We start from the raw sequence: 22,645 nt of genomic DNA on the forward strand, positions 1-22,645 counted from the left end.
TTTTTGAAAACATGTATTTTAAATGCAAAATACAAAATAGGCATTTTACATTTTATATTTCCATTTTAAATGCTTCTATTTCAAAAATGCACATCCCTGAATATTATAATGTTAGATCTATGCAATATATGTTTCTACAATCATTCAATGCTATATGGGTTAGCGAAAAGAAATGTTAAGAAACGATAACATATTAATAGGATACTTACGAAAGGAAATGCTAGAGAATCAATCGTACATTTACGATATTCTTTCGTTAACTTTCCATTCATAACTACGATTAAAAACGATGTAATCGTTTTCTGTTGTTTTCTATCAATTTTTTTATCAGGGTTTGTTAATATTTTATTTCCACAAGGCTTAATTTGCGAAAAACCCTTTATTCTCAATTGCTTATAACTTGAAAATTATTGAACCTCAACATTTTCGCTGAGGAAAAATCGTCTCCAAATAATCCCAGGAATATGCCATTAACAGGTTATACGGTAGGTCTGGGACACCCAGTACATTATATAATATAGTGTTAATTAATATTTCAATATTGTTTATATTATATTGTTTATATTTAAAAAAATAGCAAAATAATATAATAAATATAATAAATAATAATATAATAAATAATCCAATGATATATATTATTTCAAAGTAGCCATTAAAAAATGATACTGAAATTAATTTAATATGTCTTTAATATAAAATGACTATACGTCGGAGAATGCGGTGCCCACGATGATAAGACGTGATATGATTATGCAAATGTACCCCGTTTTACAATATAAGGCTCAGTCCATTAATTCGTGATCGCAAAAATTCTAAGAACAGACAGACGCGAACACTCGACGTATAAAATTCAATAATTAACTGAATCGGAAGAATCGAGACCTTTGAGAGAAGAGCATTCTCGAGAACCCTCTGTGATCCCACTTTATCAGTCCCAAAGAAAGGAGTCTTTCAGCCTTCTCCTTTAGATCATTGCGGAATAGAACTGGTGAGGTTACTTTCTTAAATTGTAAATCATGTATCACGTTCAGGGTTTGTTCATACTAATGTCGCCACCAACTTTTGATGATTTTCGTTAATTCAGTCTAATTTCGATTTTACGTGTTAGAACCAAAGTACAATAGAGAAAATAGGAATAGGAATAGGAATAGGAATAGGAATAAATATTAAATATTAGGCCTATATTATACAATACAAAAGACTGGCTTTAAGCAACTAAAATCCTCAGAACGATGACATTAGATTATAGAATTATCGAATCTATTTGAACATTATAGTCCAGTCAAATTAGCAAAAAAGAAAAAAATAACCGGTAAAAAGCTATAAATTGGTGGAGACCTTTATCTTGGCATACTATTGAACGTACTGAAAGTCCGGACCTCTATCTGCAGGGCTCGATCCGCCATCTTGGAAAAAAGGTGCTTCAATTCAGTTTTTTCCTCATATCTCGGTAATCGTTGATTCTATCGTATTGAAGGTTATAATGAAAAATGAAGCTCATTAAATTCTTTATAAAAAAGGTTCAATACATTTTTTTCATATCTTTAATAGTTTCTTTGACGCTGAAACTAGCAGCCGCTAAGTGATAACGGCGCGGCACGGCGCGGCGAGTCAGACGCGTGTATCGCGAGTCACAAATGTTTGAATTCGCAGGTTTAATTTTTTTGCAGTAAAAAAATAAACACATTTTGTATTTGATGACGATTTATATTTGATATATATCGAGCCTTTATATTCTTAGTGTATATTTTTCATAATTTATTTTTACTGTAAAAACATCGAACAAGGCATGTAAAGATCGGAGAACTGGAATGCTGTTTATTCGCTCAAAACATTAATAAATTTATCTAGCACCCGATTTTAACATACACTGTTCGATTAAGTGGATCAATAATTATAAAAATGTGTTAATTTTTTTACTGCAAAAAAATTAAACCTGCGAATTCAAACATTTGTGACTCGCGATACACGCGTCTGACTCGCCGCGCCGCGCCGCGCCGTTATCACTTAGCGGCTGCTAGTTTCAGCGTCATAGAAACTATTAAAGATATGAAAAAAATGTATTGGACCTTTTTTATAAAGAATTTAATGAGCTTCATTTTTCATTATAACCTTCAAAACGATAGGATCAACGATTACCGAGATATGAGGAAAAAACTGAATTGAAGCACCTTTTTTCCAAGATGGCGGATCGAGCCCTGCAGATAGAGGTCCGGACTTTCAGTACGTTCAATAGTATGCCAAGATAAAGGTCTCCACCAATTTATAGCTTTTTACCGGTTATTTTTTTAAATCGCTATATTTTGATCTAATTTGACTGGACTATTATGGATTTTTGAAAAAGTGCTTATTCTCGTGTTGCTTTCGTGGAAATGTTTGAATTGACGGATTTTGCGCTATTATTTTGTTCTCGTGTCGCGATCGTGAAAACGTTTGAAGCTAGATTTAGAAGAACTTGGTTCATCTTTATCTCGTGTTTAGAAATAGAATCAAGTTCAATATATACTTAAAAATCCGAGTCAAATCCAATAATCAAGTTTCTACTTTCTACTTTCTAGGATTCGAATAATTCAGAAAAAATAATATTTTATATATAGTACTTACGAAGTAACCGAATCTGGCAGTTACATTTGGATTTTAATTAGATCCCACTCTCACACCTACCTCAATTTTCTTCAAAGTACATATGAAAGCTGGAACATACCTGATCTAGGATCGAATGTACTTAGAAGTAGCTTTTTCGAGATATTTATAGAGAACCTATTTCGTCCAGATTTGAGTCTATTTAAAAGTATTTCTTTTTCGAAGTAATCATAGAGAATTTGAAACAAATGCACATACACATTTGAACTTATTCGTAAAATATTTAATTCTATCCTAACTTGCGTCATATTCATGAGAAAATTTAAAAGCAGGTTTATGTACTTTACTCTTAAGTTGTTATTAATTATTTATGAGTTATCAGACAGTGGAGGCGCCTCTGTTGTAAAATATCGAAATCAATCACTTTTTGCGTATGTATTTCTCGTAAAACATAAGGTCACAGATGATCAAATACTTTAAATCGTTGCTTGTTTATCGCGTCACTGTCGATCAAAACTTTGCTAATTAATACACGATAACAATATAAATATCTGATTTGTGTGCGCTCGATTTGTTATCAGATGTAATTCAAATATCATTTTATATTCACTTAAATATAATTAAGCTGTATCTATACAGCTGTATGTATGCAGCTGTATGTATGCAGCTGTATGTATACACCTGTATCTATATAGCTGTATGTACACTACCGTCAAAACGTTTAAGACCAAAACATTTGTAAATTTAATTTATCATTTCTTCCCAAAAAATAATGCAAGCTATTTTTACTTTTATGGTGTTATAACGTGATTTTTTAGCTATTATAATAAAAAAAAGAAACAATCAGCGGAATGTCATATTTTAACGCGTAAAAATAAATTATTCTCGCGAGGATCTTTATTTATTACTTTGGTCTTAAACTTTCTGACGGTAGTGTATACAGCAATTGTTTTTTGAGTCGATAAGATTTTCATGCACCTAATCGAATTCACTCAAACTTTGACTTTTATAATTATACTTTAATTGTATTTTATTTTATATATAGTATATTTGGCAATAAAGAAAAACGTTAAAATCATTTAATTTCTTGTGACACAATTTCAATCTAGATACTTAACTGTTGTGAAAGTATACATGAGCTACTTTTTCATTGTCACTTTTTAATCCAATATATACAGGGTGTTAAAAAATTAGACCGACAAATTTTGAAGGGAGAAAGAAGAAGACTTCAAAATAAACATTTTTTGTTAATACTATTTTTCTCTACATTTTTAATTTTATACTATACATGGTAATAAAATAGGAGTATGTGATGTTGTATATATATATATATATACATATTATATATTATATATTATATATATATATATATATATGCACACACATTACTGACTAAAACTTTGGATACACTTACTTATATAATTGCATTTAATACACCTATACAATTTGCATTTAATAGGATTTCCTTACTCTCCAAGAAGCTTTTTTATTATAAATCAATTAGTTTAGTCATAACTTATATTATACTAAGGGAAAAGCCAGATTTCAAGAATTTTCCCATTACCTGGGAGTGGACCCCTATCACCATGCGAAATTTGGTGTTTCTAGCATGTCGGGAAGTACCCGATCAATTCAACGACAGAATAGGGATTATATATATATATAATATAGATTACAAATTTAAATATTTTTGATCTCTAATAAAAGAAATCACAGAAATATCACAAGAGTAGATATGATAAAAATAGGCAAATATTTACTTCTGCTAGAGTCACAAGAGTGGATAGGATGTAAATATTTACTACTAATAGTGTTGGCTAATATCTAGATACATTTTGTGTAGCGGAGCCTGTATCTGAGATATATTCAAATTGAAGTATCTGTATCTATATCTAGATATAAAAAATATAGTATCTAAATTGTTTTTCTCAGATACATTTTCACATATTTCTTTGAATTGATCAATGCTTTAAATTTTTAAAAGATCAAGACGACGTAGAAACAGCTGAGAGTGTTTGGCATGGAGTTTCTCTCTTATTTGTCAGACAAACAATATAGCACGTGTTCCTCATATATGAAACATTTGTTCTTAAAGCTCAACACAATTATATCGTTATCAACACCAGTTAAGCGATTATATTTACCATTGGTGGTCAAATTTTAGTATCACGGCGAAATAGTTTGAGTAACGATATCTTTTTGAGGTATTTTTGATGTATTAAGGTTAAAGAACAAAGCCGTAATGTAAACAAAAAATATTAATAAATAAAAGATTTATTCAATATATTTTGTGCATATTACCATTATTATGATAAAATATAATTTAAAAGTATCTGATATGTATCTGAGATATTTAGTATCTAAGTATCTGTATCTAGATACATTTTTTTCATATGTATCTGTATCTGTATCGAAATACATTTTAAATGTCTTATCCATCACTGAAACATAATGATGAAAGCGCGTAATATATCGAAATAAAAAGTATTATTTAATATTATTTTAAATATATTGCACCGTAATAATACCATAACATTACATTGTAATTTTTTTAAAAGCGGACATTTTACTGTTGCCGCTTTCTTGCAGTAATATTGCAGGAATATTTCACAACTCACATGCAATATTATAATGTTAGATCTATGCAATATGTTTTTACAATCATTCAATGCTATATGGGTTAGCGAAAAGAAATGATAAGAAATGATAACATATTAATAGGACACTTACGAAAGGAAATGCTAGAGAATCAATCGTACATTTACGATATTCTTTCGTTAACTTTCTATTCATAACTACGATTAAAAACGATGCAATCGTTTTCTGTTGTTTTCTATCGATTTTTTTTATCAAGGTTTGTTAATATTTTATTTCTACAAGGCTTAGTTTGTGGAAAACCCTTTATTCTCAATTGTTTATAACTGGAAAATTATTGATACCTCGACATTTTTGCTGAGGAAAAATCGTCTCCAAATAATCCCAGGAATCTGCCATTAACAGGTTATATGGTAGGTCTGGAACACCCTGTACATTATATAATATATTGTTAATTAATATTTCAATATTGTTTATATTATATTGTTTATATTTAAAAAAATAGCAAAATAATATAATAAATAATAATATAATAAATAATCCAATGATATACCCAGGTAGCAAAAGGAGAACGCACAACCTGTACATGAATAATATTTGACAATTCTTCACGCATAGTAAATTAATGAAGAAGCTACCTGTTTCTTCGCTACATTTGTGTTCTACTAAATTATTTCAATTCTTGCACGATAAATTCATCAACAATTTCCTGCCGAAAGCATTCTACATGTATCCTACTGTATATAACTTTTCGAAGTTTCTATATTCTTACTTCAGTTAGAAATATATTAATCCGATAGTGTATGTGTATTATTCCTAACATTTGGAGAGCATACTAAAAATTGGCTACAATTTCATTAATATGAAGTAACAGTATCGAAATGAGGCAATACAATTAAAAAAGCGTGTTCGGATACAATTCAGATATTGTATGAACTTCCTCATCGAGAACAACATTTGCCCTTCCATTATTGATTACGACTTGCTAGCATTGAGGAACGTATAGGGAGAGCGGTTGTAGCTGCTTTTTAGTTTGTGGAATTTAGAATGCTACAACCGATCTACCGTGCTACTTGGGATATATTATTTCAAAGTATAGCCATTAAAAAATGATACTGAAATTAGTTTAATATGTCTCTAACATAAAATGGCTTGTTTTAAATATTAATTCTATAAAAATCGATAAAATTTAATTCTAACGCATAGAGTTTTCATTTAATGACCACTAAACAAATTTCAGTGTCACTTTTAAAAAACCATTTAATGATAATTTTATGTAAGGTGACAATTGGGAACACCAAAAAAACACGAAGCCTCTGGTGAGATATATTTAGCAAGCTTTCCAAAGGGAAGGATATGAATGACAATGTGAAGGATCTCTGATCTTTATTGTCAAAAATCCCAGTTGGGAGGCTTACTAAATATCTCACCAAAGGCTTTGCGTTTTCTTAGTGTTTTAAATGACTTAGAATAAATGTCTTATTGACATCATAAACATGAATTCCTAAAGGTATCTAATTTAGATATCTTTTTGACATCTAATTTTAGATATCTTATTGATATCTATTACAAGATATCTCAAAAAAGTTATCTGTTTGATGACTATCGGAAGAAGTCTTTTTTTCTTCTAAATATGACGCATCAGAGCTCTTTCAGATCTCATTAAGTTATCTTTCTAAAGGTTTTTTTTTGGATGTCCAAATTTTAATGGAGAGAACATTAAGAGTTCTTTTTGTTATCATCTTGCTGTATGGGATATGTCGGAGAATGCGCCGCCCATGATGATAAGACGTGATTTGATTACGCATGTATGTACCTTGTTTTACAATATAAGGCCCAGTCCATTAATTCGTGATCGCAAAAATTCTAAGAATAGACAGACGCGAAAACTCGACGTATAAAGTTCAATAATTAACTGAATCGGAAGAATCGAGACCTTTGAGAGAAGAGCATTCTCGAGAACCCTCTGTGGTCCCACTTTATCAGTGTCCCAAAGAAAGGAGTCTTTCAGCCTTCTCCTTTAGATCATTGCGGAATAGAACTGGTGAGGTTACTTTCTTAAATTGTAAATCATGTATCACGTTCAGGGTTTGTTTATACTAATGTCGCCACCAACTTTTGATGATTTTCGTTAATTCAGTCTAATTTCGATTTTACGTGTTAGAACCAAAGCACAATAGAGAAAATAGGAATAGGAATAGGAATAGGAATAGGAATAAATATTAAATATTAGGCCTATTATACAATACAAAAGACTGGCTTTAAGCAACTAAAATCTTCAGAACGATGACATTATAGATTATAGAACTATTATAATGTTAGATCTATGCAATATGTTTCTGCAATCATTCAATGTTGTATGGGTTAGCGAAAAGAAATGATAAGAAACGATAACATATTAATAGGGTATTACGAAAGGAAAAGCTAAAGAATCAATCGTACATTTACGATATTTTTTCTTTAACTTCCGATTCATAACTATACGATTAAAAACGATGCAATCGTTTTCTATTGTTTTCTATCAATTTTTTTATCAGGGATATTTTTGGTTTACTTTATTCGTTAGTTTTAACACATCAAAAGTGCTTCAAAGATATCGTCACTCAAACTATTTCTTCATAATACTAAAATTTAATCAGCAATGCTGAATAATCGTTCAACCGGTGTTGATGACAATATATAATTGTGTTAAACTTTAAACTTAAAAACAAATGTTTTATATGAGGAAAACAAATGTTTCATATGAGAAAAACGTGCGATATATTAATGCAATATCTCTTTGCTTGTCTGACAAATAGAGAATGTCGATAGCACGGTCAGCTGTTTCTACGTGGTTTTGATCTTTTAAAAATTTAAAGAATTAGTCATTTCAAAGAAATATGTAAAAATGTATCTAAAAATGTATCTGAAAAAAGCAATTCAGTTACTATATGTTTTGTATCTAGATACAGATACAGATATTTCAATTCGAATATATCTCAGATACAGGCTCAGATACACAAAATGTATCTAGATACTGTATTTAGATACATGTATCTACCTAACACTGCATATATGTATATATATAGTGAAAAGTGGGGCAAAACCGGGTATTTTTTTGGATTTGTCTTCCTACAAAAAATCTACTGACCGTTAATAGTGTTTAGTGAACCTTAAACTATGAGAAAATGAGGCTAGTTGCTGAAAAAAAATATTTGCTTATCAAGGACAAGATTTTTTAAAGCAGTCAAAATACCCAGTTTTGCCCTACCGGTAGGATAAAATCGAGTACTCATTTAAAAGCGTGTAAATCACTGTGCAATTACGAAATCTTGATTTATTTAAATCATAATACAATACAAAAATGCACAGAGAGAATTTTCCCTTAGAACTTATCCTAAAAATCATGGTAATCGTGGGACAATACGGTATGGAAAGAATTTAATGAGAATTTCTCTGATTAATATTTATCACAATAAAAAATAATAATATCTATCACAATAAATATGTTTGATTAATTTTACTAAAAGTATAGTTTTACTAAAAAGTATGATAAAATTAATCAAACATATTTTTAAAATTCTTTTCATACCATATTGTCTCACGATTACTATGATTTTCAGGGTAAATTCTAAGAGAAAATTCTTTCTGTGTATTTTATAAACAAAAATCACAAATAAAACAAATATCTTGCTCTACATAGCTGCTGAACTCGTGGGCATGTAATGCACTGTAACTAGCCTTCGATTGACGTTGAGTACAATTATTGCAAAAGATGCAGGCTACATCTTTTTTTCTTCTTGCTTTTTTTATTATTTAATTTTTTAATCCTATATTTTTTGTACCCGATTTTGCCCCACACGTAGATACTCGGTTTTGTCCTAACACGAGGAAAATAATAAACACGGCGGCTGTATATCCCGACGTAAAAGAAACGATGAAAACTAATGCGATCTATTTTCTAATATGTACAGAATTCAGTTCTGCACTTATCAAAATAAATGCTTTGTGTGTATAGAAAAAGTCCACAACGGCTTGATTGTTGCTCCGATATCAATTTTTTTTGTTTCGAAAATTTTAAATTTCTCTCAAAAGAGAAGTATCGTGTATAATGTGGACACGGTTCATTTCAGAATAATAATGGCGTCAATTTATAACTAATAACACGAATTGGCCACAAATGACAATATACTTATCACAAAGGAATAGAGGTATCCGGTTTGACCCAACTTTCCTCTATTTCTTTTTTTTATTAATTTTGCTATAAAACTGTGATTTGAGAATGCACTTCTATTTAAATGCAATATCTTCTTAAGTCACCTTCAAATCACACTTAAATAATAGTAATACGTAATTGTTTCCGACTCAACTAATATGAAATTAGAAATCGTAGTAATAAATGCAAATTGTTGTTTTTTTCAAATATCGATTATTAATCACATAACTCAATATTGCATCTCAAGGTAAGCATAAACGAGCTTTATAATTGAAGAATAATTATAGATATAATTTCAAAAAAAAGAAAAATCGGAATATATCTCCATTTCTAAATATGTACCTCTGACGTTAGTCTCAGTTTTTTATATACTTGGTGATGTGCCGCTTGATAATAAATCTTAAGATTTAATCACCGAGATTATTAATAAGATTTGTCTATTCAGTTGCATTATGTCTTGAAAGAGTAAATTGACAGAGAGGGGGACAGATTATATATATACTTAACACAACTCGAATATGCATTGTTACAGCCGAACAAATTATTCGAACGGATTGTCGAACGGATTATTATTAGAAGGTTTGTACATACACATCGATATTCGATTCCGCTTGTATCAGATTCTTTTGAAAAGATTAGGGAATCAAAGAATTAAAGATAGATTTAATTTAATGTATATAATAATAATAGATTTTTGCTTCCTCATAGAGGAAGCTTTGTTTTCGTAAAGAAATTATTTCTCAGATTTCTATGCCAGTGTGTTCAGAATGTTTCAAAATATCGAAAAATCATATTTTTTTTTAAATGTCCGTATGTATGTGTGTATATATGTATGGGTCCACCGATTTTTCTGAAAATTTAAACGTCTCAAGAACTGTTTGAGTTACAGCGCTCCAATTTGGCATACAAATAAAATAGGATAACACTTTTATTTACTGTCATTTTTATAAAACTTTATATAGTATTTTTAAATTTTAATGCAATTTTAATTTATCCAAAAATGTGGTTGCTTCAACTTCTATAAATTTTGAGATATAGGATTTAAATCTTATTTCTGGCAAACTCACCATACTGTTGATATAACATAATTATTTAAATCATACATATTTACATATATATATAACATGCACTTAGAAGTTCTAATTATTATTTATTACGCACTAATGTAGAAAATTTCGACTTTTTATTTGTTAAATACGTTTCATTTTTATTAAAAAAAAGTTGAATAACATCATTATAATCGCTATTTATTTTTTCCGACGTTGCAATTTGATTTTATATTTTATTTAATAATAATAATCTTGTTAGTAATTGACAAAAATAATGACACGAGAAACGAACGACTTTTCCATTCATTGTTAGTCTTCGTCTAGTATCGTCTATTATTACTGATTAATAATATCAACCAGACGTGAAATAGACTACTTTCGCTAACGGTGAGATTTAATTTGATCGAGCATATTGCTTGTAATAAAGAGAGATAACGTAGAAAATTATTTATGTGTTTCTCATATCAATTCTCCACAGACTCATCGAGCGCACAAGACTGTAACATTCTTTGCCGCGATATCAGAGAATCGTATAAAAATCCGTTTTTCTTTATCTTATTTTCCATATAAACAATTGACAGCCGAATCGTAGTAGTTGTCACTACTTTCCTACTTTAGATTTCTGTATACTCTAGGCATCTCTTATATTATGATAATGTAAGAATATTGTATTATATTATATTAAGTTAACTCTCTCTCTCATTAACTTACGTTAACGTTTTTTTGCGTCAAAATGGCAAAAAAATCAGTTTTTTCACAGTAATCCCTCTCTAAAAAAACATGTTATTGAATCTCGAAAGTCTCGAAGTTCTCTTGAAAATCTCAAAGTGTATTGTCTCTTTTTCGCGTTGCCGATTGGTTCTGTCATGCGTTTATTTCGTGAGCGGCTGTCATTGCATATTTTGACAATTGTGTGCATCAAGGGGTTAATAGTGTATTGAAAGTTATGTGTATCAAGGGATTTTGTGTATATAATTGCAATTAGCGAGTAAATTGTTAAAATATGAAGAATACGTGTTTATTAATTTTACATTACTATTAAAAAATACATAGTTCCATTAAACAATAGTTTCATTTAAAAAAATCAAGCCAACCTTGCTTTTTTATAAAAAGAAGTATTTTCGGCAAATTTTTATTATTGCAATTTGTTGACGGTTACAAACTGATAAAATTTTGATTCATGACATTTTTTGTCAGATTATTGTAAGTGCCCTAAAAATCATGGCGATCGTTACGAGAACCATCCTTATAAGATTATGTGAAATTAAAGTATAAAATATCTCGTAAACTATTCACTTTTTGACCATCTTACCATTATAATTTTTTATGCAGAATATTGTGAGGAATCGATTTATATAAAAAATATGGTAGTTCCATTAAAAAAATTCAAGGTAACATTGATTTGTTTATAAAAAAAAATTTTTTTTTCAATTTTTTTAATTGCATGTTATAGCTTGCGTAAAGCAGATTAATTTTCACTGTATAAACGTTTTTTTAAACTGGCGGAAATGTCTCAAAAATCGTGGCGACCGTTACGTGAACCACTGTGTATATATATGCATATAAATATATAAACACACACACACACACACACACACACACACACACACACACACACACGGCGCATTTTTAAAGTAAAGTCCGTTTTGAAATGAAAAGAAGATCTTAACATATAAAAATAATTTATTATAGCCAAAAAACTTCTACAGGCTTACTTTATTTTTTCACATAATCATTGACTTCCACGCATTTTTGATATTATTTCAACAGCTTATTAATTTCATTGTCGTAAAAGTCCGTCGTTTGTGTCTTGAACCAGTTAGTAACGCCGTTCTTTAGTTTGCCATTAGGAAATTGAATAGACAACTTTGTGAAGTTTTTGGACCAAATGTTATAAGTGACAGTAAAGTTAGACAATAGTGTCGTATATATATATATATATATATATATATATATATATTTATTAATAATTCTTGACAGGAATCAGCTGATTAAAGCGTTAATTTGCTAATTAAATTTTAAAATAATGTTTTAAAAATTAAAAATTAAAATAATAATATGATTTAAATAATATGTTATAGTTCTTTTAACTCGATTAATATTTTTGACAGCTATCAGCTGATATCTGTCATAAAATATTATTCGAGTTTAAAGTATTATAATATTGTATCGACGCATATGCGCTACGCCTGCTCGTCAATGCTTAACTTTCATTTTTCCACCCTTTGTCGCTTTAGTTTATTTATTAACACACTGCTGTTGTAAAATAAAGGCACATATCTCTCATCCTTTTACCTACCATAAATCCAAGATTTTCACCGGTACGCGCTGCTGCGCGGGTTCGACACACATGGCCGAGGCGCATTGTCTTCGGCATGTATCGCCCAGACTCCTTTCGTAGCAATTAATAGAGCGAACCCGGTGAGATTTTACTCGGAGGTATTTTACTCCAAAATATTCATTTGTTAAACACATTCCTACGCAGTGCCGGAGGAAGCGACAAAATATAAAGTCAGTCTATCCTATCGACACCTAGCGACGGTACCCACAATATATTATTTACAACATTATTATTATTATAATTTCTATAACATTTTTATTTTAAAATTTAATTAGCAAATTAACGTTTTAATCAACTGATTTTTGTACTTTTTGTATTTTGTAAAAAATATTAATCGAGTTTAAATAAACTTTATTTCTGTTCGATTCTTTTTCCTGCCGCAAAGTAACAAATCGAAACTTGGTGTGCTTTTAGAGAAAGGATTGCGCTATATATTCCGCGTAATTAAAATTTTTCAATGCTGCTACATTATGCGTTGCATATTTAGTCTCACTACTTCTATGACAGATCTTATATATATATATATTTAATCACCCATAATTATACGAAAAGCATTAGTTGATTTTGTTTTTGCAGATCGAGAAATCAGATTAAAAAAAGTCGAAGTTAATACTCAAACATCAATATGACTGCTCGTTTTGAAGGTGATATCGTCATCACGGGCATTTCAGGTAATTGTGCCGATGTCACAATGAATCAATGTCGTTATAGAAGTAACGCATCGACATTCTTCCAGGGCGTTTACCTGAATCCTCAAACATTGAGGAGTTTAAGGAGAATTTAATGAAAGGAATAGACATGGTCACCGAGGACGAACGCCGTTGGTCTACAGGTACCTACGAAGTGCCATCCAGATGCGGCAAACTCAAGGATCTTGGCAGTTTCGATGCCTCCTTTTTTATGATACATCCCAAACAAGCACGCGTAATGGATCCGCAGCTTCGCATTATGCTAGAAGTGACATACGAGGCGTTAATTGACGCTGGCGTCAATCCTTCCACCTTGAAAGGATCACGCACTGGTGTATTCGTCGGTGTTTCCTCCTCAGATGCGAACAATTTTTGGAAGAAAGATGCGAACGGTTTGTACATTTTGAAAATTTTCCGTGAAAATTTTCGACCAATAAAATAATATTATAAAAAGTTTTTTTTAGAAATAATAAATATAATTTATATATAAATGTAATAAATATACGATATCAGATGTTAGATAATCATAAATTCTATGTAGAGAGAGAAACATAAGATATAGAAATATTATAATACAATTAAAAATTGAGATAAACACCAAGGTTAAATATGAAGATTATAATATTATTAAAAATTAATATTAAATCTCTCTCGGAATCATATATATATCAATATTTAAATTGCATTTTCGTATCTTAAAACTTTTTGTTAGGCCCTGCGCACAATAGAGAAAATATTACGAATAGGAATAAGTATTAAGCATTAAGCTTACTGCACAATACAAAAGTACAAGCAATAGGAACAGAAAATAGAAAATATTTATCAATAAAAGTAAGGAATATCTATTGTTATCCCCCTAATATCTATTTGCTTCTGTTGATGCATGGATATTTTTATTTTCTGGTTTTATTGTCTTATACTCTTGTATTGTGCAGTAGGCCTAATGCTTAATATTTATTCTTATTATTAATATTTTCTCTATTGTGCGCAGGGCATTACTTTCGGAGAAATTCTAGTGTATTTTATTTTAAAATAACATGCCCTGTATATATTATTATTTCTGCAAGTTCTAATCATTATTAGCGAATTTCTTTTTGCTTTAAAAACTTTAGCTACGTATGATATTTTCAAAGATTAAGTGAATGAATTTACCATGATTATACCATGAATACTTATCGTCTGTTTGCAGGATATGGATTGCTTGGATGTTGCAGATCAATGTTCGCCAACAGAATTTCCTATGCTTTCGATTGGAATGGTCCCAGTTATGCGATAGACACAGCTTGCTCCTCGTCTTTGACCGCTTTGCATCAAGCAGTCCTCGCGATTTGCACCGGCGAATGCGATAGCGCGATCGTTGGCGGATTGAGTCTTTTGCTCGATCCGGCGAATGCCCTTCATTTTCATCAACTAAATATGCTGTCCAACGATGGCAAGTGCAAAACATTTGACATCACGGCTAACGGTTACGCGAGAGCCGAAGCAGTGGTTGCAATATATCTGCAGAAGGCGACTGATGCGCGCAGATTGTACGCCACAGTGATGAATACGATAGTAAACACGGATGGTTATAAGCCTGAAGGTATCACGTATCCGAACGGGAACATTCAATACCAGATGTTGCACGAAGTATACAGCAAGGTGGATCTCGATCCCAGGAACGTCGTTTACATGGAAGCTCATGGTACCGGTACCAAGGCGGGTGATCCAGAAGAGCTCGCTGCCATCGATAGAGTGCTCTGTAAAGACAGGAAGACGCCACTGCTGATCGGTTCGGTCAAGTCAAATATGGGCCACTCGGAACCCGCTAGTGGATTATGCTCGATTGCCAAAGTGCTGATTGCGATGGAAACCGGTGTGATTCCCGCGAATTTACATTTTGCTTTTCCAAATCCGATGATTCCTGCCCTAAACGAAGGGCGCATGCATGTGGTCGACAAAGTCATACCTTGGAACGGCGGTCTCGTAGGCATCAATGCATTCGGTTTTGGTGGCTCTAATTCGCACGTCATTCTGCGCAGTAATCCAAAAGCAAAGATGTCATCGGTACCGGATATTGTCGAACCGCTGCTGCCGAAGCTAGTTATCGTGTCAGGTCGAACAAAAGATGCTGTAAACGTGTTATTGGATAAGGCAAAAGAGTATCGACAAGATAACGAGTTTCTATCTTTATTACATGCCGTACACAGCGACAATATATTAGGACACAACGTTCGCGGTTACGAGATTCTTGCTCATGACGATACGCGCGATATAGTCGAGGTTAATTATGATAAGAAACGTCCCATTTGGTTTCTATTTTCTGGTATGGGTTCTCAATGGCCAGGCATGGGTCGCAAACTGTTCGACATTGAAATTTGTCAACGCAGTTTACGGCGATGTGCGGATGTCTTGAAGAGCAAAGATATCGAGTTAATAAATATCATTATAAATGGCACTGACGAGATGTACGAGAACGTGATAATAGCTTTCGTGTCAATTGTGGCCATCCAGATCGCTCTCGTCGATATGTTGATATCTATAGGCATACAACCAGACGGCATAGTTGGACATTCTGTCGGTGAATTAGGCTGTTCCTACGCCGACGGTGCGTTTACTCTGGAACAAACCATCTTGGCAGCTTACTATAGAGGCAAGGCGATTGTAGATTCTAACTTGGAACCAGGTGCTATGGCGGCAATTGATTTAAATTGGGAGGAAGCCAAGAAAATATGTCCGCCCGATATCATTCCAGCCTGTCACAATTCCGAATATTTGATCACCATTTCCGGCCCATCTATATCTCTAAACAAGTTTGTAGAGGAGCTGAAGAGCAAAGATATTTTTACCAAGATGGTTAAATGCTCCGGCTTTGCCTTCCATAGCAAATATATTGCCCCGGCCGAATCCAAGTTTCGCGCCTCACTCGACATGATCATAATGAAACCGAAGAAGAGATCTCACAGATGGATCTCCAGTTCGGTGCCGGAGGCCGCGTGGAATAGTCCGCTCGCACAATTCAGCTCAACTGATTATCACGTCAACAATATGTTGTCACCCGTACTCTTCCGGGAAGCGATCGCGCATATCCCAGAAAATGCGATAACCATCGAGATTTCACCGCATTGTCTGCTGCAGGCTATTCTTCGTAGATCGCTACCATCGACGGTGACAAATGTCAGTCTTCAAAAACGGAATCATTCAAACAATCTGCTCTTCTTGTTATCTAATGTAGGAAAACTGTATAATGCCGGAGCGCAATTTGATATCTCCAAATTGTATCCGCCGGTCAGTTTTCCTGTTGGTCGCGGAACACCAATGATCGGATCTTTGGTCAAATGGGACCATTCGGTTACTTGGGAGGTGCCTAATTTCAAGCACAGATCAGAAGAATTGTCGAAGAAGCGCATAGTGGAAATAAATCTAACAAGGGAGACGGACGCGTTTTTAGCTGGACATAAAATCGATGGAAAACTTATCTTTCCTGGTGCCGGTCTTATAATGATAACTTGGAAAACTTTCGCCAAATTACGTGACACCAATTTCGAGCAATTACCGGTAATCTTCGAAAACATATGGTTTCAACGTGCTACCTTTATATTGGAGAAAATAACCATCAAATTTTCCGTAAACATCTTTGAAGGAACGGGTGATTTCGAGATCTGCGAGTCCGGTGAGGTCGTTGTCAGTGGAAACATCCGCGTAGCCAAAGCTATCGAAAAAGAGAACCTAAACCTGCCACCGATGTCGCTCGTCAATAAGGAGCTCTTATTATCGTTGAATGCCGAGGACGTTTATAAGGAACTGAGGCTGCGCGGATATGAATATAACGATATTTTCGAAGGGATAAAGTCCTGCAATTGCGACAACACCGTAGGTGAACTATACTGGTTTAACGAATGGACCTCGTACATAGATAGTATGATTCAATTTAAAGAATTGTCTAGCGACAGAAGATTGGTGTATATGTCGAGGATCCGATATATCGTAATTGATCCTGTTTTTCACAAACAATTGGTAAATGAATTACCAAAGCACGGTGGATTGCCAGTATATTACTACAAGAACATCAATACTATCAAATCGGGTGGTATCGAAATTAGAGGTGTAAAGCCTACCGCACCTCTACGACTACAAGTTCAAATTAGACCCAAGTACGAACGTTACGATTTTCTACCTTACAAAAATCCGTACAATTTGAACCTGAAAGATCAGACAAGAGGAAAAATCCATGCGCTCACTGTGCTGTTACAAATAGTGTGCGAGAATGTAATGCCATCAAGAATGAAAGTTGTAGAAGTCGCGGGCAATCGAGCCGCAGAAAACCTCTTGATGCCGCTTGTACACGATATTTTATGCAGCGAACCCTTCTGTACCGTAAGTGCTAATTGCATAATTTTAATGGACATTGTGACATTGAAAAAATGAAGAAATGTCTCGAACATATAGTTATCTTAGAGATTCTTGTAATTTGCAAATGTAAATCGAATAATTTACAAATTTTAAAAGCAATTTTTTATTTTATCCTTTATTGCATACACGGTTTTAAGTGCGTATGAAAATATCATTTGTTTCAGATGGATTTACAAGTAGCCATCAGTTCCGCCAACAATTATACGAAATATTTCAATCAAGTGAACGTGAATATTAACATTGTGACGTGGAATGATGCATCCTTAGCTCAGAATGTGCATCTTATCATAGCAGCGGAAATTCAATCTTGCACAGTTCTCAGAAACTTAGCTGCTGCTTTAAGACCCGGTTGTTTTATTCTTTTTGAAGAGACTGCTGCAGGACGCGACTTAAAGACTGCATTGAAAGAAGCAAATTTGATATTGGCTGGAGAACAAATGGATTCTTCGGGAAAGAGTTATCTTTTATTGAAAAAGCAAGGAAAAAGAAGAGACCCAATTGTAATACAAATCATAGAAAAAGATTACTCTTGGTTGGAAATTGCAAAAGCAGCATTAAAAAAATTCGACAATGAAAATCAAGAAATACTTTTTGTGTCGCAAAGCAAAGAGCCACTTGGTAAAATTATGATATAAATTACGTACAAATTAGATTATACACATGCGTCTATTATTAATACATTATCAAGCATAATCAATTTTCATTTGCAGGTTTAGTTGGATTGATGAATTGTATTCGGCGTGAGATTACAGATACACGTTACATCTTTATTCAAGACGATAACGCTCCCAAATTCGATTTATCCGAGCAGTTTTACGCAGAGCAATTGGATAAGGGATTAATAGCTAATGTGTTAAAGGGAGGTCAATGGGGTAGTTATCGGCACTTGCAACTAGATTGGTATGGCAACGCTCAAGTTGAACATGCATACGTAAATACATTAACGAAGGGAGACTTGAGCAGTTTGGCATGGATTCAAAGTCCCTTAACATATTGTCAGACAAAATATCAAAAAACACTCTGTAATGTGTATTATGCTTCGTTAAACTTCAAGTAAGTATTGGAGAGCATCATTTGTTCATCCAGTTGATTATATATCGATAACATTGTGATTAATTAAATTTTTTATTAACAATAGAGATATCATGCTTGCAACCGGTAAAATATCAGCGAGCGAAATCTCAATGTCAGGGATGTCTGTGGAGGACTGTATGTTAGGTATTGAGTATTCCGGAAGAGATGTAAATGGGTGTAGAGTCATGGGTATTGTCAAAGCCAGAGGGATGGCGACCACTGTGCTGTCGGATTCCGATTTTCTCTGGAACGTACCTGACAAATGGACGTTGGAGCAGGCGGCTACAATACCGGTCGCTTATGCGACCAGTTACTATGCTCTGTTTGTACGGGGTCGATTGAAAGCAGGAGAGACCGTGTTGATTCATGCCGGTGCGGGTGCGGTTGGCCAAGCAGCGATCGCCATTGCATTGCACGCCGGCTGCATAGTCTTCACCACCGTTGGCACTTTGGAGAAGCGACTGTATCTTAAGAAGACTTTTCCGGAATTGACCGATAAGCACATTGGTAATTCACGGGACATTAGTTTCGAGCAGTTGATCCTCAATGAGACTCAAGGACATGGGGTTGACGTCGTGCTGAACTCGTTAGCGGAAGAAAAACTGCGTGCTAGTGTACGATGCCTCGCTATAAACGGTCGCTTTCTCGAGATTGGGAAATACGACATGATGAATAACAACCGCATAGATATGTCGATATTCTTAAAGAACATTACCTTCCACGGTATATTGCTGGAGACGCTGTTCGAGGAATACGCGGATAAACGAGAAACAGTTAGGCTCGTCTGGGAAGGAATCGAGAACGGCGTGGTGCGTCCGTTGCCGACAACTATATTTGCGGGCCAAAATCTCGAACAAGGATTTCGATTTATGGCGACGGCCAAACATATTGGCAAGGTATTGTTCAAAATTCGAGATGAGGAGTCGCAGAAGCGTGTGCTACCGATTCCTAGAATGATGACTGCCGTACCGCGTACTTACATGCATCCAGAGAAGTCATACATTCTGATTGGTGGTCTCGGTGGATTCGGCTTGGAATTGGCCAATTGGATGATCATCCGCGGTGCCAGATTTATCATACTCGTGTCTCGTACCGGTATACGCACTGGTTATCAGGAGTCGCGCGTGCGACATTGGCGCGAAAGCGGCATCCAAATCATTATTTCTACGGCAGATATCACGACATTATCGGGCGCCGAACGTTTAATCGAAGAGAGTAACCAACTGGCTCCAATAGGTGGCATATTTAATCTAGCGGCCGTGATGCGCGATGTTCTGTTCGAAAATCAGAACGTGGCCGATTTCGAGAAAGTAATGTTGCCAAAAGTCAACGGTACGTGGAATTTGGATGCGACGTCGAGAAAGTCCTGTCCGTCATTAGATCATTTCGTCGTGTTTTCATCCATGTCGTGCGGCCGCGGCAATTCGGGTCAATCCAGTTACGGTTTTGCAAATTCGACGATGGAGAGAATGATAGAGCAAAGACGTGCTGCTGGTTTGCCCGGTCTCGCTATTCAGTGGGGTGCTATCGGAGACGTCGGCTTATATATAGGCGAGTTTTATCTTTTTATCTTTATTTATGAGGTTCTTTAATTCTCAATTTTTTTCCAAATCTTATTGCCTTTTTTGATTTTTATAAAATATCTTCAAATATTCTCTCCCTTATTTTATTCTATAAGAATTGTTTATTAATATATACATAGATCATGATGTTCCACGACTTTTTAAAAAGATATAATTAAACTTTTCATTTAATTTATATTATTAAAGAAGTATTTTTTTAATGTAAGAAAGATATTAATTTAGTAAAGGGAAAGTGTACGAGATAAACTATTATATATATAAGTTTTTGAGTAAAATAATACAAAGTAGTTAATGATGTTTTATTAAAAAAAAGATAACCAATTAATACAAATTTAAATATATAAAATATCCCTCCGATCTTGTCAAAATCAATAATAATCGCTTTTTACGATATTATTATACTATTATTTTTACAGATATGAAGAATAAGAATATCTTCTTAAACGATTTTTTACCGCAAGCTATGAGTAGCTGCCTCGCAACTATGGATATCTTTTTTCAACAACCGTATTCGATACTATCGTCCATGGTGATACCCAAGAAACACAAATCTGCAAATAACGGCAGCAAAGTTGATTTTGTTCAAATGTTTGCGAATATTCTTGGTATTGAAAACATTGATTCGAAGAATTTCAATGACAGTTTAGACAAACTGGGCATTGATTCGCTGGCCTATATGGAGATAAAACAGATTCTTGAAAAGGAATATGATATCATATTATCATTCCGAGATATTCGTGCCTTGACGATAGGCAAATTGCGAGATTTAGTTTCGGCAAATGATGTATCTCGTGATTCTTCTACAAGTTAAAAAAAATGTAAGCATAATTGCAAATTTTTTAATTCAGTTAAAAATTATCGTATCGCAATTAAAAAAAAATAGATTCTCAAAGTTAAAACTTTGATCTATCGAATGGTATAATTGCCAAAATTTTTTAAATATCTTATAAACATGATGTAAATGAAAGAATGAAAATAACGTAATAATTAGCAATTTTTTATTTTATATTTTGATCCAGAAAGCAATTGTGTAGAACAGCAGTAAATAATATATAATTTTACAGAGGAAGACAGAAAAAGATAGAAATAATTAGATATACGAGGGCGGTCCGATAAGTACTTAGCCTCACCGCCCGATGGTGCCAGTATCACAAGAGAGATTTACTATCGTGTAGTACATTCTCGTAGACGGCTACTGTCAAAATTTCAACCGAATCGGACTCGTAGTTTTGTTTTGACCGCGTGTGGGAGCGAGCGTGTCCACGGATTTTAGAAAAATGGAAAAAGAGCAATATCGGTCGGTGATTCGATTCTTGTTTTTGGAAGGGAAATCGCGCAGCGAAATCAAAGAGCGCTTGGATAAGCGCTCTTTGATTTCGCTGCGCGATTTCCCTTCCAAAAACAAGAATCGAATCACCGACCGATATTGCTCTTTTTCCATTTTTCTAAAATCCGTGGACACGCTCGCTCCCACACGCGGTCAAAACAAAACTACGAGTCCGATTCGGTTGAAATTTTGACAGTAGCCGTCTACGAGAATGTACTACACGATAGTAAATCTCTCTTGTGATACTGGCACCATCGGGCGGTGAGGCTAAGTACTTATCGGACCACCCTCGTATTTAAAATTAATTTTTGTTTTAAATTCATAATTTGTGTTTGTACTGTATTGATTTTTGTATTTTATATATATATATATATATATATATATATATAATTTATTTTGTTGTTTGCTTTCTCTCCCTTTCTCTTCCTCTCTTTCTCTCTCTCTCTCTCTCTCTTTCTCTCTCTCTCTCTCTCTCTCTTTCTTTAAAGTATTGATTTAAAGTATTTTTGAAAGTATTGATATATCATTTCCCTCTCCTAACCATACGCACGCACGCACACATACACACACACACACAGCAGAGAGGGTTTGGAGTCATTAAATGAAAAAAATGTATGGGTAACTTTCATATGTAATAACTCCGCGAAAAAAAATCGTACAAACTTTGCTTTTTTTTTAAATTTGTAGTAAAAAGTCCACATTTTACGATAGTTATGATAAGATTTGCGAAAAAAATTTATTTCACTCCGGGGAGTGTGTCGAAGTACGCAATTTTTTTTAGACAAAACACGTTCTTACTTTTGAAGCAGTGGCGTAC

The 22,645-nt window shown here is 33.5% G+C and overlaps 1 protein-coding gene across 1 annotated transcript; it reads left to right on the top strand.

The window, feature by feature from the left end:
* The first annotated feature begins 9,912 nt into the window (after positions 1–9,912).
* LOC145944951 (fatty acid synthase-like) lies at positions 9,913–21,490 on the top strand. The gene is made up of 8 exons (XM_083053661.1): positions 9,913–9,952; positions 13,340–13,434; positions 13,500–13,844; positions 14,642–17,808; positions 18,009–18,462; positions 18,555–18,897; positions 18,983–20,469; positions 20,918–21,490. The coding sequence occupies exons 2-8, from the start codon at positions 13,389–13,391 to the stop codon at positions 21,310–21,312; spliced, it is 6,237 nt and encodes a 2,078-aa protein (XP_082909787.1). The 5' UTR covers positions 9,913–9,952; positions 13,340–13,388; the 3' UTR covers positions 21,313–21,490.
* Positions 21,491–22,645: the final 1,155 nt, after the last annotated feature.

This window comes from Prenolepis imparis, unplaced genomic scaffold (assembly GCF_030444845.1).
Source record: "Prenolepis imparis isolate NDT839.2.m4 unplaced genomic scaffold, iyPreImpa1.0 SCAF_14, whole genome shotgun sequence".
NCBI classification, from domain to species: Eukaryota; Metazoa; Arthropoda; class Insecta; order Hymenoptera; family Formicidae; genus Prenolepis; species Prenolepis imparis.

Bases quoted from the DNA above. Each gene is read 5' to 3' on its own strand.
- LOC145944951 (XM_083053661.1), top strand. From the start codon at position 13,389: ATGACTGCTCGTTTTGAAGGTGATATCGTCATCACGGGCATTTCAG. The intron at 13,845-14,641 runs GTTTGTACATTT...GTCTGTTTGCAG, and splicing joins TTGGAAGAAAGATGCGAACG to GATATGGATTGCTTGGATGT. The intron at 18,463-18,554 runs GTAAAATTATGA...TTTCATTTGCAG, and splicing joins GCAAAGCAAAGAGCCACTTG to GTTTAGTTGGATTGATGAAT.